Consider the following 19,671-nt stretch of genomic DNA (forward strand, 5'->3'; position numbering starts at 1 on the left):
CAATGTTATAAGATATATAGCTTATTGTGTAACAAGAACAGGATGCAGACCACCGGCTATCGTTAGAGATAAAGCAGAAGCAAGACCTTGGAGATAGTGAAGAAATCAGGAAGAAGCCTCAAGTGACCAAAAGAAGCTGGGGTCAGGGTCTTAAGCATACGTTCATAGCAAAACGATATGTAAATAAGTGAAATGCATAGGCAATTCCATGCTAACAAAGTAAACAGTAAACAGGCGGAGCTTAAGGTAGGAGGGAATTTGGGTGGAACAAAGGAGGACCAAAGGTGGAGTAAATGTTAATGAGCATGAATCAAGTTATATAAATATGGGAAGAACTAATGTTTGTGGCAGCTCCCTGGTTTGTTGGAGGTTTGCCCGAAGCTGTCTCCATTTTGAATAAAGCTGTTGAAGAGCAATTTGTGCAGGTGATGCGTGATGGCATTAATCTGTTGTCTCCCTAGTCGTTGGGTGTCGCGTGGAGTCGGGGTCTAACAAATAACAATTTCTCTATTAACACCATGATCACTGTGTGTCTCTAAAATCTTTGACTACTTGACAATTTTAGCAGCTAATGTGCTTGCCATTCAAGTTTACTTGATTCTGAAGTACAGACTAAGGATGACAGTCTTGCTACATACCTGTCATCACAGAAGATGTCTTTGCAGAAGAAAATGTTCCCTCATCAATGTTAATGAGCACTGATAGATTTCTCTAGGTAGCAATCAGTGATACTGGAAGGCAGTCATTTAAATAACACAAAAATTCAACTTATTCAAAAGTGAATTAATGAAGCCAATAAATTTTTTTTGCCAATGTTTTGGTTTCAGAAATAGGAAGCACCTCAAACAGTGTGAGATCAAAATGTTCGGCTTGAATAGGATCTAGCGTTTGGTGGATGGTTGGCAAAGTGGGAATCACCAAAAAATATGTTCCAATTATTCTAACTGCTTCCATGATGTGCTTTCTTGGCAGACCATACATGCTGCTGTAAGATTTATTTTATTTTATTTTATTTTATTTTATTTTTATGTTTACTCTGGTTAATCAAATTATTTGGGGATTTACACACTCTGATTTCTGTTTTATCATGAATAGGAAGAGCCAAGATTATTCCTGGAATGAAATGCTTCTGTTGGTGGAACCGGTCTTTCATCTTCACATAAGCATTTCCTCTCACCTTCTCACAAGGTGACCAAATGCTCAACTGCTGAACTACAACTTTCTATTCATTTTCTTTTTCAAAAAATTGCACATTAGTTCCCAGTATTGTTGGCATGGAAATGGACATCTCAAGACCAGTTATTCTGCCTAGAGATTACCACCAGCACAATTTACATTGTAAGCATTTTCCCTTGTATGTATGTAGGTATTAGATTTATATGCTCCTCTCCTTGCCTGGAGGTTCAGACAAAACTAAGTTTTGTGGCAACAAGAGGCTGTAAAGGCCGGGCTTATTCACTAGTAAGTGTTAACATTTACAGATTATGTTTCTATGTATACTTCCAGCTAAGTTGACAACATGGCTTATGTAAGTGTCATAAAAAACTGAAAAGGGTACTTTGAGCCTTCATGCTCAGACTTGATCACAGCTGCAATATTTTCATTAATAAAAGCAATCATTTTTCCCAAAAGGAATCTTACATTTTTCAGCACTTTCTGTCACAGCCTAATTCACTCTTTTGAAGTTTGGCATTACTAAACACACACAAGTAAACTAATTTACTCCATATCAGGATAGTATTTGTAAATGCAAGTGAAAAACTGCACCAGCACACTTGTAGACACTGCCCCAGCTACCTGGACCATGAAGGTGCTTCAATGCAGGGCCTGCTTACTGGCTAGCCCTGTGCTTAAGCATCCTCGTGCCCCAGCCAGCCTCTCTGCAGCACGTTGATCTGGGGAGAACAGCCCCCGGGCTGGCAGGCTGATCGCCCAGGCTGCTCCGACATGTCTCAATGTGCTGTACTCCTGAGTACATGTTTAAATGGCAATAAACCCTGAAGTTTTTTACTCTCAGGTGCACAGCTGAGAGCAATAAGCTTCGGGGTTTATTGCGTTGCATTTATTGCACATGAATGTGCACCCACAGTGTATCAGAGGATACTAAACTAGGAGAAGAGAGTTTGTAACTCTGCCTAAGTTCCTTCTTCACAGGGAAAACCTGGTATCATCATGATGTTCACAGTGAGGTGACTTCATAATTCTTTCATGGGGATGTTTGTTCTTTTTGGGGGAAGGGGTGGGGAGGGTGGCATTCCCTGCAAGACCAAGTCACCAAACAACCTTTCATTTCTTCAAGTTATTTAGATAATGTTCAGTATGCTTTGGTAAGTTCATTTTTCTCAGTTCTCAAGGTATGATGCCAATGAGTTTCAAGATTCTTGCAAAAAAGCTTTTCATAATGTTATCTAGGATGTGATGTCAACCATTAATGGCAAAAAACCCCCTCAGGAAACTGATACATTTCTGTTTTATGGAGCATGTAAAACTTACTTACTGTATTTTTGTACTTTGGTCCTTTCCTACTGTAGCTTCAACTGCTCGCAGTTCCCTATACGTAAGTCCCTTATAGGTCCCAAGTTATTATGCTTGACCAGGGCATCACTATTTCCTAAAGATCTAAAGAATCTTCACTCTTAAATCAGCGTCTTGCTTTTGGTCCAATAGGGCATTCCCATGATTATGTAGGGCAAAATAATATATAAGTTATGTAGTATCTTTTTCTTTTCCCAGACAGCTTGTCAAATACAAAGTGTCTGCAGCATGTTGTTTTCTGATAGATATGCTTTCCCTAGTCAACTGTTAACTGCAGCTAGGTACTGATACAGTCAGAAGCACTGGTTTTGCTTTGTTAAAACCATACTTCTTTTCACAACTAAATTAACCTGCATGCTCTAGTTTGTTATTGATAGGATTTTGCATAGTGTCTCTCTCAACACTTGATCTAATGTCATTCAGTATGAATGTGCCAGTGATACTCTTTTATTATATTATCTATCACCATGGACTATGTATAAATGGCAAAAAAGTAGCTGACAGTTTTATTATTTTTTCCATTTCTATTTTGCAAAAAAAAGAAGTGTTTGGCTAACTCAAAATCATGTTTTAAATAATTTGTTTCTTATTTTTAAATTATTCTATAATTAATACTTTCTAAACTGTGGCCTGAGTAGTTTTTTCCCCTTCACATGCAATTGGCACAAAGCTGAAATAAGTGTTCACTATAGCAAACTATTTTTGTATTGCAAACCAAAAAAGGTAGTTTTTCACAGGAAGATTGATGCAAAGAGAATAGTTGCAAGAAAGCCAGTCTTTACCCATCAGTTCTATAAATACAAGTATATGTTTGCATAGAGAAGAATGGTTTTTGCAAGTGTGTATGTGCATATTATTTGTGCAGGTGCTTTGGGATATATCCCTACCCTGTTGGTAGGATTGTGTGACTGTTAGCCAGGTGATAGAAGTGGCTATACATTACACATTTATCATGCATTACTTACTTTTTGGCAGCTTTCAATGAATTCATCTATGGTAACTACTCCATCCTTATTCTTGTCCATTTTCTGTCCAGGAAGAATAAGAACAGATGCTTAAATCTTATTTAAAGCCTGCTGAAAATCAGTCTCTTATTTTTTTATGATTTATTTCAGGTATACTTAGTTAAGGCAGGCGCCATTGTATAAGGGAGTATATAAACATGTCATAAATGATAGGGTCTGCTGTAGCAAGTTTGAGACATAACAGAATGGATCAGATAGACAAGTCAATTGGGACAGACACAGAGAAAAGGAGACAACAAATATAAAAGGATGTGCTAAGTGTTAGCTAATCAGAATGTAAAACTTTCATAAGATTTTTGTTTTTGCAGTTATATGTTATTTTCATCCTACCTGGAAAAATGTTTCCACATGTTGTCTAGGTGCATCCTCTTTGACAACAGGATAAGTACATTTTCCCATCATATCATATATAGCTTTCATAATATCAAGCATTTCCTGAGGAGAAAAACACATTTTAATGTAAGGCAGGATAAAATGATGATGGTGTTTTAGAACCAGGGTAGCAAAGGTTTTTAGTGCAATTTGAGACAGACTGGGCATGTCTACACGTGCATTTACTGCTCAGTAAGCAGTTTTTAGATTGGTGTCTACACATGTAGGAGTTACAGTGTAGTAATGTTCTGCGTGTCCCGACTTGGGAGTAAAGTTACTTCCAAGTCAGTCCACACGAACAGGGTTACTTCACAGTAAGGTGTCTACATGTGCCTTACTGCACAGTAAATTTACTCCCAAATCAGCATAAGTCACCATAGTTACTGTGCAGTATGGGCATGCACATGTAGATGTGCGCCTGTACTGTGCGGTAACGGTGCACATGCAGATGTGTCCACTGGGACTCTGTCAACACATGAACAAATTCAAGAATGTAAATGCATGCTGGCAGCATTGACGTTCTAAATTAGTAACTGTGGCTTTTTCTGGTCATATAATAGAAACGAAAAGATAAAATTCTAACTAAATATGTTTTGATATATCTGAATTTAAATACTTTAAGATCTAACATATTAGATGTGGAAAGAAGGCTCCTGAGATGTACAAAATATAAATGGGAAAAAGGTAGGTGACAGTGTGTGCGTCTATACGTGTCCCTGACTACACAGCTGTTACTGAACAGTCATTTAGTACCACTGTTACTTGCATAGTTCCAGTGGTACACAGGTCATTTCCGATCCTGCTGCAATGAGCAGTAGCAACAAGCAATGAGCGGTTTGTGCCCGCCAGTGCTATGTCACTGTAACAATGAGCTACATCTCCATGTAGACACACCCAGGGTAAGTCTTATCACCATAACCTGTGCCTGAATTTCTTCTTTTTCACCATGGGAATATAACTGGAACACACACACAAACAAGTATCCATGAAAATTACACACACACATGCATATACCAATCCACCTTTTGTGAAGTACTTTGTGACTTGTGAATGAAAAAGGCTATGTGTAATTATAAATGTGTAATTCAGTGCCAATATGATAAGAAAGTTAATTTGTACAAACCCACACTGTAATCATCTTAAAGTGTGTTGCTGAGAGATCTTTGCTTCACTAACATTTATAATGTCTTTCAAACATAAATGTATAGACTCCACTTCATGTTTGAGTAGTTCCATGTGTGAAGTTAAGCACATGTGGAAATCCTTGCAGAATAAATGCCTTAAGAACTAATAACATTTTAATACATTATGTGCCAACTACAAATTCTCAGGGACAGACTTTACAAATATGCAGATGTTCACTTGCATTTCTGTGAACAAATATTTTATGTACTCTAAAAAGCCTATCTAGGTCTAGTAACTGAATGCAAATACGTGGACACAAATGTATGCAACCACGTTTCTGCTTTAAGAATTTTGGCTGTGTCTTTTATAGCTTGCATGTAAACTTTGGGTTGTTCTCCTCTATCCTTTTAAAGGAAGTTTCCATTAAATGCAATTGTTTTTAAAATCTTGATCTGATAAGAAAATATTTGCTATGAATCCCATCATTTTTACCAAGAGTTTCACAAAGGCAGGTTCCTATAAGTAACACATACATGCAGGCAGTGGTTTCAATTAATGAATCTAAAAAGAAATTCTTACCTCCTTGGTTATATAGCCATCCTTATTTATGTCATATAAATTAAAAGCCCAGTTGAGCTTTTCTTGTACTGTGCCTCTGAGTAAAATAGAGAGACCCCTAATAAAATCCTAAAAAGAAACAGAAAGTCTAGGTTTGTTTAAGGTTGAGCCATTTCTTACAAATACCCAGGAATTAGCATGGTAGATTCTTCAATAACATGTCTGTTAGACCCTGACTCCATGCGGCGCCCAACGACTAGGGAGATGATGATCCAGTTGCTCATGGATCCCTTTACTCATTAGCCAGAGCAAGCAGGGAGCAAACGCTACTTGCACACATTGCTTGTAACAGCTTTATTTAGAGTGGAGACAGCCTTGGACAAGGGTCCCTCACAGACACATAGCCCATGAACTATGGAACCTGCACTGAACAATAGTTTTTCCCACATTTATACATTTTGGTTTAAGTTCATTAACATTCATTCCACCTTCGTCCCTCCTCCTGCTCCACCCATTTCTCCTCCCATCTCAAGCTCTGCCTCTGTTTACTGTTTGCTTCATTTGCATGGAATTGCCTATGCATTTCATTTATTTACATGTCTTGTTGCTATGAGCACATGTCTAAGACCTTGACTCCTTTTCTTCGGTCAATGGGCAGACTTTGACCAAAACCTGGAAGCTTCTGGAGGCTTCTTCACCAATCACCATTCACCCTTTTGCATATATTCATCTTGGATTCTGTTACCAGTTATGTGTTGTTTTTCACATTCCAGTCTGTTTTTCTGTCTCAGGTTGTACCATCTTCTACATTCCTAAAACGTCACCTCATTCACAGCACACAGACTCACTTGCTGCTTTTTCTCAGAAAAATGGTTAACACAACTAAGATGGTTACTTAGCATGAGCAAATGGCTGATTTAGATATCATTCTGCCTTGTGGTCAGCAGTTCCTGCTAGGCCACAGGTAATAGCCTTCATTCAGTTGCAAATCTAGTGCTCCCCAAAAATCTACATAGTGTTACCCTAACAATGTCAGACTAGAAGGACAGACTGTTTCTTTTTAGATTTTTTAAAACAATTTTTGAAATACAGATTGGTTGTTAATTTTTAAAAATAGGTTTTTTGTGCATGCATCTAATTCATGAGTAGACTGAAGAAAGTACAATAAAACAAATCAGTCTCCTTCTGCTAATGGGTTTATGCACTGTAGATTATGACTTAATCTTATGAGGTGCTGCATACCAGCAGCAACTATTGAAATCAATATGAGGGGGAAAGGACATCATTATGCAGAGATTGAGAAGTAGGCTCTTGTACCTCTTAAATTCTCCATTTAGGGCCTAAATGAGACTCGAAATTATTCCAGACCTCTACACATGAATTAATTTCACCTACATGAGAATAATAGGAAAGGCAATATTGTTAGTGCTTATATAACATTAGTGATTTTCCTCCTCATTACTGGCTGCTCTGTAATTTGGGAGTAAACAAAAAGGTGCCATTCCTAGAAAACTTCATTTGAGAAAGTTAGCTTCTTTTTACTTTTTTTCTTTTCTTCTATTACATGAGATACATACATTATTTTAAAGCTGTAGGTTGTAGCCATGTTGGTTTAAGGACATAGGCAGATGAGGTTCTTTGGGTAAATCCGGTATCTTTTATTAGACCAACTCAAATTTATAAAAGATACCAGATTTACCCAAAGAACCTTGTCTGCTTATTTTAAATGGAAAATATTGTAGAAGGATTCTACAGAAGTATATCTGAAGCTGGTCCTTTTATATTTGGTTGTAGCTAACTGACAAATTCAAATACAATTAGCTTTAAAGAATGGAATTAGTTAGGCTACATTCACTCCCAGAAGGCCAGAGATTCTTAAAATTAATTCAGCTCTGTAACATCAATGAGAAAACCAGATTTGTGCTTTATAAATGATACTCATTTAGACAAGATAAATTTCATTTACACTTAATAGAGAAAAAAATCAACTACATCCGTCAAACACAAATTTACTTGCCTCATATTTCTTCTGTAATTTTCTTGTATAATTTTATGTCTAAGTTTTTTATTAAAACAGTGGCTTTATGTTTCCTAGCCCCTTTTCTTTTCTAGTTGATCCTGAAGTACCTTGGTGGTATCTCAGAGAACTAAGTTTTATGAGTTGAGGTAATAGATTTTATTGGACCAAGTTGTATAGTTGGGAGACCTGTCAGAATCTTTCAGGCATCAAGTACCCTTCATCAATCCAAGCTAAGTTAGAACAATTACTTTACCTTAAACCTAATTTGACCACTTGAAAGGGAAGTGGCAATTATCATCTGTGAAGCAAAGAAGTTAGCAGTTAGGAAGGGTGAGAGGAAAGTTAAAATAAGCCATAAAACCAGTGACTCTGTTAGTACCTATTTGTTGATGTCTGGAAAAAATATGAATATCTGTTATTGAGCCCAACTTTTGAAGGCATTTTATAGGTTTCCTGTGGCGACAAGGACTGCAAAGTTAGAGATGAAGTGGTTGCTATATGAAAAGTGTAGTCCAAGTAGTGATAGGATATTTCCGTCCTTTGTAATTTTGCTGTGGGAATTTATTCTCGACTATAGTGGTTGCTTGGTTTCACCCACAGTTTCCAAGAGGACACCTGGTGCATTACATCATGCATCTTCTTCTCTTTTTTGGCAATCCCTCAAAGTCAAAAATGATTGTGTTCCATGACTGTCGTATCTGTAGGTCTGAATATGGCTGACAAGGCTGATGCAGGATCTGTTGCAATTTCCATGCAGGGTGGGTAGCTCCAGATTCTTGATTCAGTCTGTGACATACTGTTTCTGTTGCTCCTGCTTTTCCATCTCCTGTTGTAAGATTTCAGAGTACTAAGATCCCTGCAGCAGAGTCTTCCTCCATTTGGGGCAGTCCTGGGAAAGTCTCCCACAAGTTGATGTCAATGTTGCACTTTTTCAAGTTGACACTCCTGTTGAGTGTATGCCTTGACTGAGTTTGGAAAATAAAACTTGCTTTGGGAGTATTGAGTCAGACATCCGGATGATGTGGCTGGCCCAGCAAAGTTGATGTTCAATGATCATAGCCTCAATGTTCATGGTGTTTTTTTGTGAGAGGACACTAATGCTGGTGCATCTGTCTTCTCATTGGATTTCAGGATCTTCCGCAGGCAGCATTGATGGTACTTCTCCAGCAACTTGAGGTGTCTTCACCTCTCAGCTCCATACAGTAAGGTGGGTTCATGACTGCTTGATAAACCATGAGCTAGGTTTTGGATCTTATTTCACAATCATCAAGCACCCTCAGGCATTTGAAGGCTGCACATTTGAGGTGATGTTGGATTTCTTTATCAATGCCAGCCTTCCACAAGAGATGGCTTCTGAGGTATGGGAAATACTCAAATCTTCTCTGGAGTCTCACCATGAATTATCAGACCTGGGGACTGCTCATCAAGAGCTTATTGATGGAGGACCATCAGGTATATCACGTTCATATAAGCATATGAACGATCTCTGGCCTGTGTTGTTTTTCTTGTGAGATTCATTGATTGAGGCTGGGGAAGCAGAGATGTATGGGCAGGTTTTACACTCATCTGGCAAATTCTGGTTTCATGTGGTGTTTGTTGGTCAGCACAAAGTTTGACAATGGTAGGGAGCCATTTGAAAGAGGGAGACTGGGAAAAAATATTTCAGGGTGTGTTCTTCAAGTATGTGCTACAGTTGTTTAATCATCTTTTTTACATATTCCAGTGTGGGATAGTCTGTCAAATCAGGGATTTGCAGTAAGTGGCAGTTTTTTGTATGCCTTTTGGTAGGTTCTATATTGTTTATTCAGGTGGCTCATTCATAGACTCAGTCTATTTCTCTGGCAGAGTGTCCTTGTTGGATAAATACAGTTTTCAGATTGCCACATCACCAATCACATATATTCTCCTCAAAGCAAATGTGATGGAACCTGTGAGACGGACTACAAATCATAGCTGTATTTCATGTTTAGGATGACTGATTTTGTGGCCTTAAGTGTGGTAGTCATTGGGAGTTTTATGTATGGTTATTTGGAGGATATTGTTTTTATATGCCATTCATTATATTGATGGTGTTTAGAAATTAGCTATTGGTGTGAGAGTATTTCATAGAGAATTTGATGGAACAGTGAGTAGTTATTTAACCTGTCATTGAAGATGCCATGTATATATCACAGATACAGCATTGGTTTGCTTGTACTTTTTTTTTCTTTTCTTCAAAGTGTCTCAGGATGAGGTGAAATTTTAGGGGTGGAAGTGACTCTGTGCCCATAGCTATGCCCATTGGAGGAAATGTTGCTCATTAAAGGTAAAATTGTTGTAGGTGAGGATGAAGTGGATGAATTTAGCAATATGTTTGGGTTGGATATCAGTGTTGTCATGATTAATAACTAAAAGCTTGGCTGACATTTTTCCTAGCTATTCAAGATGGCCTAATAAAAGCTATTATCTCACTTCACATATCTTACTTCCCCTCATATCCTTGGGCCATCATGATTACAACACATTGTGATATTGATCTTTTTCATAGGAAGAATCCTTGAGATAATCAGCAGTGTGTCAACAGGTTGTTGTAAGATCTATAAGTCAATGTGATGTGTTGTTGCCAGGCTTGTCTGTTTTAAGAGGCCTAGGCCAAAGTTGCAGAAGCGTAGCTAAAGCAGCAGCCCACAGAAGCTTATGCCTGAGTGAACGTAGCATGAGCCTTTGAAGATGTAGCAACTAGCTTGTCAGCAAAGTAAAGAGAGCCCTCCATATATTTAACTAGACAGTCAAATAGAGCACAAGGATAAGGAAAAACCATACATCAAATAATCTAAATATAGCTTTTTCTTAAAATATTAGAAGCAGTAATTAATGTAACAAAATGTATTGAATGCTATTTTGTTATAACAAATGCATTTTGTTAGAATGCTTAGGTAAGTGGTGAAAACGAAAGCAACTTGTCAGATAATCTAAGGTGCAGAAGTAACAAACCAGTGTCAAACAGCATTCCACAATGGGAAGGGGAAGGACATAAGCAACCCTCTCTTCTGCTTTCACAGGGATATAAATCCCAACTAACTGACACCTTCCAGGATCCACAAGAAATTTAATTTAAATGGGTTCTAAATGTTTCAGTGAGACAAATATATTTAAATGAAACCAATCAGAGATCATTCATTAGAATATTAGAAACAGCCAACTATAAATATGAGGCATAGGCTAGAGGGAAATTTGGACCTTTACTTTTGGACTTCTCTGGGGCTAAGCAAACCAACTCAAGCCCCCAGGGGAAAAAAGAAGCCTGGCTAGCAGGCCTGTTTCTTCCCTGAATCCAAGGCTACATAATACATCTTTGCTATTGCATATCCTAATAAAGCTTTTGAGTTGTGACTGGACTGGTTTCACAGTTCAGTCAATCTCCTCCTACCCACAGTTATAATTTAGTGCAACAGATCTCATATTTGAATATGAATCTTTGCCACAGTAGCAAGGAAACACAGAAAGTCTTACGGTAGTAAAAAGCCAATTAGCTCTCAGACCTAAATCATTTTATACCAGCACTAGTAAGGTTAATATATGTACTCAAAAAACCCTACATAGGGAAATGTTTTTTTGTTTGGTTTGGTCTGGTTTGGTCAAGGACAAAGGTGGCCTGTGCCAGGAGTTAGGACAGCAAGCTAAATCGCCTCTAGCTGGTCCTGGTTACTTGAATGGGCCTGTCTGCCAGTGCCTATCTACTTCCAGTTGGCCCCAGTTGCCTGAGTGGGTGCACCTATCTGCTTACAAGCATCAACTCTTTCAATGCCTAGTAAGCTGCCTAGTAGGGTAGCTGTTTCTCTGGTCTAGTCCTGAATGGTTCTTTCCTTGGTTCGGCTTGTTGAATCTTACTTTCCTGTTCTCTGGGTACCACTAGTTGGCTTCCTGGCTTCTCCTGGAGGGACATAAAAAGGTGAGCCCCCTTCTCACAAAAGGACTTTTTTGCCCAATAGCTTAGTGGCATGGTATTCAGCTGTGGGGAGACCAGGGTCCATGTCAACATTTTGAATCAGGCAGAGCAGAAATTTGAATGGGAGTGCCCTGGTTGTATTGGGACAGACGGACTCTCTAGGTCCCTTGAATTTAGCCTTCCTGGTGCCAGCCTATAGACACCTTTCCTCCAGACTGATTTGCGGACTTTTGGCTTTCAATTCAGTTCAATTCAGTTCAGTAATCATTCATTTTCTGGTCCCATAGCTGCCTGCTACAGTCTTCCTAGCTAGTGACACTGCCTAACATGCTGCTCCATTTCTTTTTCCCCCCTGAAATTTTCTTCAGAGTTCTTTAATAGTTTTATTTAACTACTAGCAAAATTTCTCATCAAGAATGACGGGAGGGAGTGGGGAGGAAGGTTGGGAACGGGGGAGGGGTGAAGCTTGCTAACCCTAACTCTAACCTCCCCCCCAGACACACACATCACTGCCGTTGCCTCCCAGGAGTGGGGGGGGGGGGGGAAAGGAAAGCTTGCTATGCTGAGCTCTCCATCTCCCTCCACCACCACCCCCCGTGGCACCGCTGCCTCCAAGGAGCAGGGTCAGGGGAGGGGGGCAGCAGTGTTGGCTTCACCCCCCCTGCTCTGTCTTCTCCATTCTTGCCATCATGGCAGCACTCCACCAGTGCTGTTGACCTCTCCCTACCCCCTCCCCCGGCCCTGCTCCCTGGAGGCAGTGCTCCACCATGCCGCCACCGCCTCCTGTCCATAATGCTCTTGGAGCACTCTGGTTGTTTCAGTAACCAATCAGAGTGCTTCAAGAGTGTTACGCACAGACAGACAAAGTGCTTTATTATATTAGATAATATCCTGGGTATAACTGTAAACTACTTCCAAGTGGAGGGCCTGGTTACAATGTGATGGGGCTACTTGTGGCAGCCTAGCTCCTTGTAGCAGGGTGGCATCCCTTATAAATTTTTACGTAAAACAACACCCCTGACTTTTGCTCCCACGAGTTCTCTCAAAGTTCACCACCTGACCCTGGATATTATCCATGTAAATCTGAGGTCTCTTCCCAGGCCTTTGTCCCCCTTTGGGTAATCATTCCCTCCTCCTTATCTCTGGCTCCTTGACCCGACTTTCTTTTCTGGGTTCTACTGACCCCTTTTTCCTGAGGCTTGTCTCCAACTCATGTTGTCTTATGCCTTGAGTCACCTGTGTGCAACCCAGCAGGTCTCACTCCTTGGGCTAGCTTGCTCACCCTTCCCTGCTGTCCCTACATTTATCATGTTTCCTTCAACTGGCTGCCCCTGACTGGGTACTGCGATTCCTCCCTTGGCTCACAGTTTACAGAGTTCCCCCAGCTGAAGTCTTAGACAGCTCATCTCATCTGCATGATGACTCAACCATGGGTCCCATCTCCTATTCCAGCATTCTAGGAGGGTTGACAGGACCTCTTCTTGTAGGGTCATAGGATTTGCCCCTACGGATCCCTTTGCCATGGCGCTTCTCTCCAGATGCCCTGGTTCAGCCTTCTCTCTTGGATTCTCCAGGCCTAGGTATCCAGGGGAACTCACTTGTCCTGGGGGCTTCAGGGCCCCTAGCCATGTGGTCTCTAGCCGCGCCTCTTAATACTTCCAACTCATGGTACTGCTCTAGGTGTACCACAACCATTTATTCTGCTAGTTGGGCTCCCAGCGTCTCCAACCTCTCTTGAATTGTTTCCATGGTCTTTAATGTTTGAGGTTTCTGTCCTATTTCAGCAAGTGTGGCCATACTTGTTGCATCGGGCACCTCTATCTCCCCCGAATCTTGGGCTTTTGTAGCCATTGGATCATTTGCCACCCGTAGCATTGTATTTTCTACCTCCAATGCCTGAATTTGTTGCTTTAAGGTTTGCACTTGAAGCTGTAACTGCTCCCTCTCCATGTTCATCACTGCCTCTTTAGCCGAGCTGTCTTCTAGGAGGGTTTTAAGGAACTGTATCTGTTCCCCAAGTTAGTCTTTTTCCACCTCCACATTCTGTAACTGGGTCCATAATCCCACCGTTCTCTCTCTCCCTGGCCTCTAGCTGCTTTTCCCGGGACAGCTTTCGATTGTGCAGCGTTTCATAATTTTCCATGCAAACTTTGATCTTTTCCATCTCTTGCACGATCCTCTTGTCCATTTCTTTTGCCTTTGTATGGCTCTCAACCAGCTTGTCTCGTAGTTCTTGTGTGAGATCTTCTGCTGTTGCCAGGTCTCTAGTTCCTCCTGCAACTCCTGTATCCGGTCCTCCTGGCTACGGATTTCTTTTTGGAGGACTCCTATAAGGTGTCTCGCTACTTCTAATTTCTTTAGCACCTCCTTCTGTTATTCTGCCTGCTTTGGGCTGGAGACCTTGGCCCCCACGCTGTCATCTCCTCTTGCATCTTTTCTTCCTTCTCCCAGCTCTTCTGGGCCACCTGAGTGATGAGCTGTTCAAGTGCCCAAGTCTTCCCCGCTTCCACAGCTATTAAGTGCCCGATTTCTTTAAATCCTCCCTCCTTTTTGCTAGACTGTACCCACAGCTCTAACACAAAGGCCTTTGCCTCTGCTTGTTCTTTCTGAGCCTTTGCCACTTCCAACTCCCATGCTAACCAGGCTGTTTTTTCCTCCAACTCATCCACCCTCAATTGCCAGGTAAAGTTTACCTGTTTCCAACCTTCTATATTCCCTGCCTGAGTCATAATTAGCCCAGCCTTACTTTTCTGGTTTGAGCCTCAGTCTTACCCTGTACAATTACTGGCAGTGGGAATTCCCTCTTTAGCCTAACCTTCTGAGCTGTGGCCCCACTGCCTTTCTATAAATGCCTCTTCTCTGCTGTACTCTTGCCCACAGGTTTTTTCTCCCTTTCAGGGACATGGGTTCCTTCACGCATGGCCGAGGTTCCCAGTTAACACACCAAGATGTAGTAGGGTGGGGTCCTTAGGGGTGGCTGTGTTACCCCTAGGCTCCTTAACCATGCCAGTCTTGCCCTACATGCACCCTCTATCTCACCCACCATGTCTTGTTGGTATAATTGATATACAGAGGCTGCTCTTGATCTTTGGGTTTAGACATGGTCTGGCTAGATCTTACTGAACCATGTGGTTCATAGACCCCTTGGCATCCCACATTACGGTGGATGGTTCCTGAGTCTCTCAGCCTTATGGGCTATATGCGTGGCTCCAACTGTCCCTTTACCACGCCCCAAGCCTTGCAGATGGCACCAATGTTGTCTAGTCTAGGCCTTACTGTGATTTGCCCCCCTCGTCTCTGTGCCTCACTGGCGCCTGGGCTGTCTGCAGCCCTCGTCTCTGTGCCTCACTGGTGCCTGGGCTGTCCGCAGCCCTTGTCTCTGCGCCTCACTGGTGCCTGGGCTGTCCGCAGCCCTCGTCTCTGCGCCTCACTGGTGCCTGGGCTGTCCGCACTGTAGTGAGCCCCCAATGAGGCCTTCTCCTTCCCCAAATAGCCTCACCTAAACCACCAGTGTTATCGGACAGCAAACAACAGCAATCAAACATGAGCCCCTGGGCTATAACATAACACAGAGTTCAAGGCTTGCTTTGCCCCTTTAAAAGAGTAAATCTTCTTCTCTATTACTAGATGCCCAATAGGTGAGGTACCTTATGGGCTTCTGGCACCCTATTAGCCCTAAGGGTAGTGTATCCAATGGCTGTAGCATCTCTGGGCCCTTCTTTCCTTCCTGAAGGCTCCTTCCCCTTTGGCTGCTGGTAGGGAACTAAGCAGCCTGGTCCCAGCCCTAGGGTTTATATGGGTCGAGGGCCTTGCCTCTTCTGGCCAGCTAACCAGGTGCAGGTGCAGCCAATTCCCTCATTAGCCAATTGTCATGGCAACCTGCATTTGGGCTCTTATCTGGCCCTTTCTGTTCCCTCCCCAGTTAATCTCTGCTCTCAGAGGAGCAGGCACCTTAGTGCCCTGTGACACTCCTATAAAATACCACAATGTTGCAGCCTCCAAAGTAAGGTGAGTATAGGGTACCTCAAAACCCTAGCCCGCAGTGCCTTGTGGGTACTCTTTGGTTAGAGAAAGGCTAAGGGACATCACCCTGACAGAAATGCGCCCTCGCTGAGGCATTAGGCTGTCAGCAGCAGCTCTTTATCTGTTGCTTGCTGCCAGAAACTACAGCCATAAAGGCATTGAATGTCTGGACTTGGTCTGACCTTTGGATTCTGTCTCAGTGGTCTAAAGTGGGGATGGTAGGTTTTGGACAGCCTCCACTCCTCCATACTCTTGCCTAGATGTACACTTTGAAGTCTAGTAAGAGGTGACTAGACCTCTTACATGTACGTCATGATTCAGAGGATTGATGGTTGCCTACTATATTTCATAATTCCTAATTTTAATTTAATTTGTCACTATCATTTTTTTATCTTTTTCTTTTGGTGTTTAATCCACTGCTGCTGATTTTAATCCATTGCCTCATGGACCATCTCCAATCAGGAGAAGTGACAGAATTAATCAAATATTTGGAAAGATACAGGAAAATATATTCCCATTTGATTCATCATTCAGTGCCAGAAAGTTCTACCTTCAAGGTTTGACTGCCTTCCTAATGGAAGTTGAACACACTCAGCATCACTCAAGGTATATTCAACAAATTTCAAAACTAAGCTAAATTCTCTCTAATTTCCGTCTATAACAGCAATGAATACTAAGCATTATTTTGAAAATAAATTGCTTTTTGTTTGAATATTCTATGGTGTTCCTCAAGGTATAACTCTATATTTATAGTGTTAATACAGACTAATACTAACAGGAAGTTTGTGATGTGTTCTGTAAGAAGGCTGCCATATGGGGGTTTTTTGCACTATACTTGTTTAAATTTCAGACAGACAGCTTTAACAACTCAAAAATCAAATTATATAGAGAAAGGAAATATAATTAAAAAGACTTAAGACTAAACTCAAGGGACCTAGAGAGTCTGTTTGTCACAATACAAGCAGGGGACTCCCATGGATGACCTGTCTTCAAATATCTGCTCTACCTGATTTAAAATGGGGGACATGGACCCTGGCGTCCCATAGCTGAAGACCATGACACTAAGTTATTGGGCAAAACCATCTTTTTGTGAGGAGGGGGATCATCTTTTTCTGTTCCTAACTCCAGGGAAGAGTTTGGGGCTGAAAATCCTGAGGAGAGATAGGAGCCTAATTACCTTGAGAGGCTGGGATTAGCCCTGACCCTCTCCCTAATACCTGCTTCAGGTGATGCTCAGTCTGATGGTTGCTGCTACCCTTATGCATTGTAAAGGGAACTTGGACACCTAACCTGAGGCTGTGGATTGCACTGGGCAGAAGAGTGCCTAAGTTTGGTGTTGCAAATCCAAGTGTTAATATGTCTGAGTCCTACATAGTGCTGAACACCTGGGCCAGATAGAGATATTACACTTTTACTGGTATACGTTATCGGAAACCAGTCTATACCCATAACATAACAGAAGTTTGGTACACACAGACTGGCTTAAAAATGGCAGAACCCAATCTAAACTTCCCCCCCCAGCACCACCAAAGGGCAAATGTGTGTTCTGTTCACTACCAATCTAAACTATGCTGCTTGCACAAAACTGCTTAAGTTACATTGATTCCACCTTGACTTTTGAATGTGTGTACTTAGCCTCGAGATAAAAGGCTCTACCTGCCAACCCCCACATTTTGCAAAAAGTTATTTAAAACATTTGGTTATGCTCTAGGATTCATTTTTATTTATATCTCAAAAGATGACTAATAATATCTTAACACAGTTGCTGATGACTTTCTCATTACTTTATCCCTCAGTAATTTTCTCAGATCTCTGCATTAATAAATTAAGTAACAAGCTTAACAGCATGATCACTCAAAATTATAGGAGAGCTCAAAATTAACCTACATAATTATAACTTGGTCAGGGCCAGGAGCAATAAGATGCCAAAACCCCTTTGTGGATTTGGCCCTTATCCACTGGCCTTTTTTCCATAAAAACATAAAAAGCAATGTTCAATTATTTAATTTTTATAACTCTGCCTTTGTAGCCTGACAGTGCAGCTATGCATTGCATATGATATTTATTCATATAGATTTAGGTACTCTAGAAAATGTCCATACCAAAGGTGACTCTGATATAATTGTGAAACCAAAATATATGAGTTGCAAAATATACAAAATCCAAAACATTTGTTCCCATCCTGCCTCGCATAACTTGATCATGTGGCCCAGGCTGGTTAAAATTCTTACCACTTGATTTCTAAGTTCTTTATGAGTGCAATTCAGTGTTTTGGAAAGCTGCTAGGTTGTGAACTCTAGGGAATGTTATCCATGGAATATTTGGGATATGGGTACAGTCAGACAAATGTAACTCAGCTATGATCTGGCAAAGCTACTACTAGGTTAAGAATAAAATCTCTCTCTGCTTCCTCGGAGATTTCATTAATGCCTATCATTACAGTATCTAAGCACTGAGATCCCACAGCTGAGGGGATCCCACTCTTTACCAAGGTGCCAGCTGTGGCTATAGAGTTTGTTATCCATTTAGAAAGGATGAAAGCCAAAACTCATCTCACATAGGCCCCAAGCTAATTCCTTGTTTCTATAATATAGACAGACCTTTTGAACTTGTCCTGCATTCAATATATCCTACCCTCCTGTAGACAATGACTTTTTATCAGTAATATTACTTAAATAACAGTGTTGTATTTGGTCTTGAACAAGACAAAGGAAGATATGATTAGGTACGTTAATTTCAAGCTCTCCTGTGGTTTTGAGCTAGCATGCTGTTATGCTTGTTACTTAATTTGTTAATGCCAAAGTTCTCCCCAGGGATTTACTGAGGAATAAAGCAATCAGAACATTATTGACAACTTTGTTTAGAGATAATTAATCATTCTTGGAAAAGCAATAAGTTAATTCTAGAGTATAACCAAGTGCTTTAAAGGGATCTGTTGCTGAAGGTAAATGCACAAAGTATGCTAGCTTGATAACTAGCATTATCCCCTAGGCCAGCAATTCCCCAACTGCGCTATGGGTCCAGCAGTGGTAGGCAGACACGCTGTCAGTGGTATGCATTAAAAGATTTATTATAATTTAAGTATAAGTATTTAAGTATAAGATTTAAATATTTTTATAATTTTAAGAATGCAATTACTTCTATTGTGTTCAGTGAGAAAACTCATATAATTAATGTGATCATCTGTTCAGGCGTCTCTAGGGTTGGGACCCAAATGACATGTGTACAAGAATGCATGGGTGTGAAATATATGGTTATACCATATCCCAGGGGTTTCTAAACTATGGTATGCATACCCCTTTAGGTACACAAGACACCTCCTTCTGGGGTGGGGGCGGTACGCAGGAGAAATTGTGTAATGGGAAATTTAATTTTCATTATAATAATAATTGGCATTTAAGAGGTTAAATATAAATCACATGCTGGAAGGGTTGTTACCACATGGGCAGCTGATAAATCTGGAAGGGGGTATGCAATAAGAAAAAGTTTGGGAACCTCTGCCATATCTTCACTGAGAAAGGGAGGAAAAATTGCTAAGAAAAAGGAGCATACGTTCATTTCCTTCCTTCCCCACAATTCTAGCACTGGTCATAGAGGATAATTATACAGTCTAATTTTGAATAGGAGAATGCATCAGAAAGTAGATTTTTACCTGTACCTGCAAATTGTACTAATTCTGGCTCTTCCTATACCAATCCAGACAGACCACCATATTTGCATTAGAAAGCCTTCCTCTCAATATAAAGAGTTTATGGTTAGTAATGAATGGTAAACTGGATTTACTGATAAAACATTTTCTGCTTAAGGAAACAGGTGGTGATAAAGAAAATTTTCTCTTTTGTCTTGTATTGGCTAGACAATAGCCAGAAAATATCAGGATGGGTTGGCATGGAAAAAAGTTGGCAAAATTGTAATTTCTGAGTAAGGAAAAAATATTCCTCCTATGATTGTCTCTACATTTTATAAAGTTCATATATGCTTTTTTAGTTGGGTACTATCTATTTTTTTAAAATCTTTACCCTGCTTTAAAGACTAGAGGGTTACTAGACTATGGACATCATATTCTGTAATTAGTCTGTAGGTGT

The 19,671-nt window shown here is 40.6% G+C and overlaps 1 protein-coding gene across 1 annotated transcript in view; it reads right to left on the bottom strand.

Moving 5' to 3' along the window:
* KCNIP4 (potassium voltage-gated channel interacting protein 4) overlaps window positions 1-19,671 on the bottom strand; it is a 302,259-nt gene that overhangs the window by 7,280 nt on the left and 275,308 nt on the right. Inside the window, exons 5-7 of the mRNA XM_019526522.1 lie at window positions 5,637-5,744; window positions 3,891-3,995; window positions 3,501-3,563 (exon numbers count right to left, since the gene is read on the bottom strand). Coding sequence (XP_019382067.1) covers window positions 3,501-3,563; window positions 3,891-3,995; window positions 5,637-5,744 — 276 coding nt within the window. The remainder of the gene's footprint in view (window positions 1-3,500; window positions 3,564-3,890; window positions 3,996-5,636; window positions 5,745-19,671) is intronic.

The sequence above is a fragment of the Gavialis gangeticus genome, unplaced genomic scaffold (genome assembly GCF_001723915.1).
Source record: "Gavialis gangeticus isolate Ggan-Ray unplaced genomic scaffold, GavGan_comp1, whole genome shotgun sequence".
In the NCBI taxonomy this organism is placed as follows: Eukaryota; Metazoa; Chordata; order Crocodylia; family Gavialidae; genus Gavialis; species Gavialis gangeticus.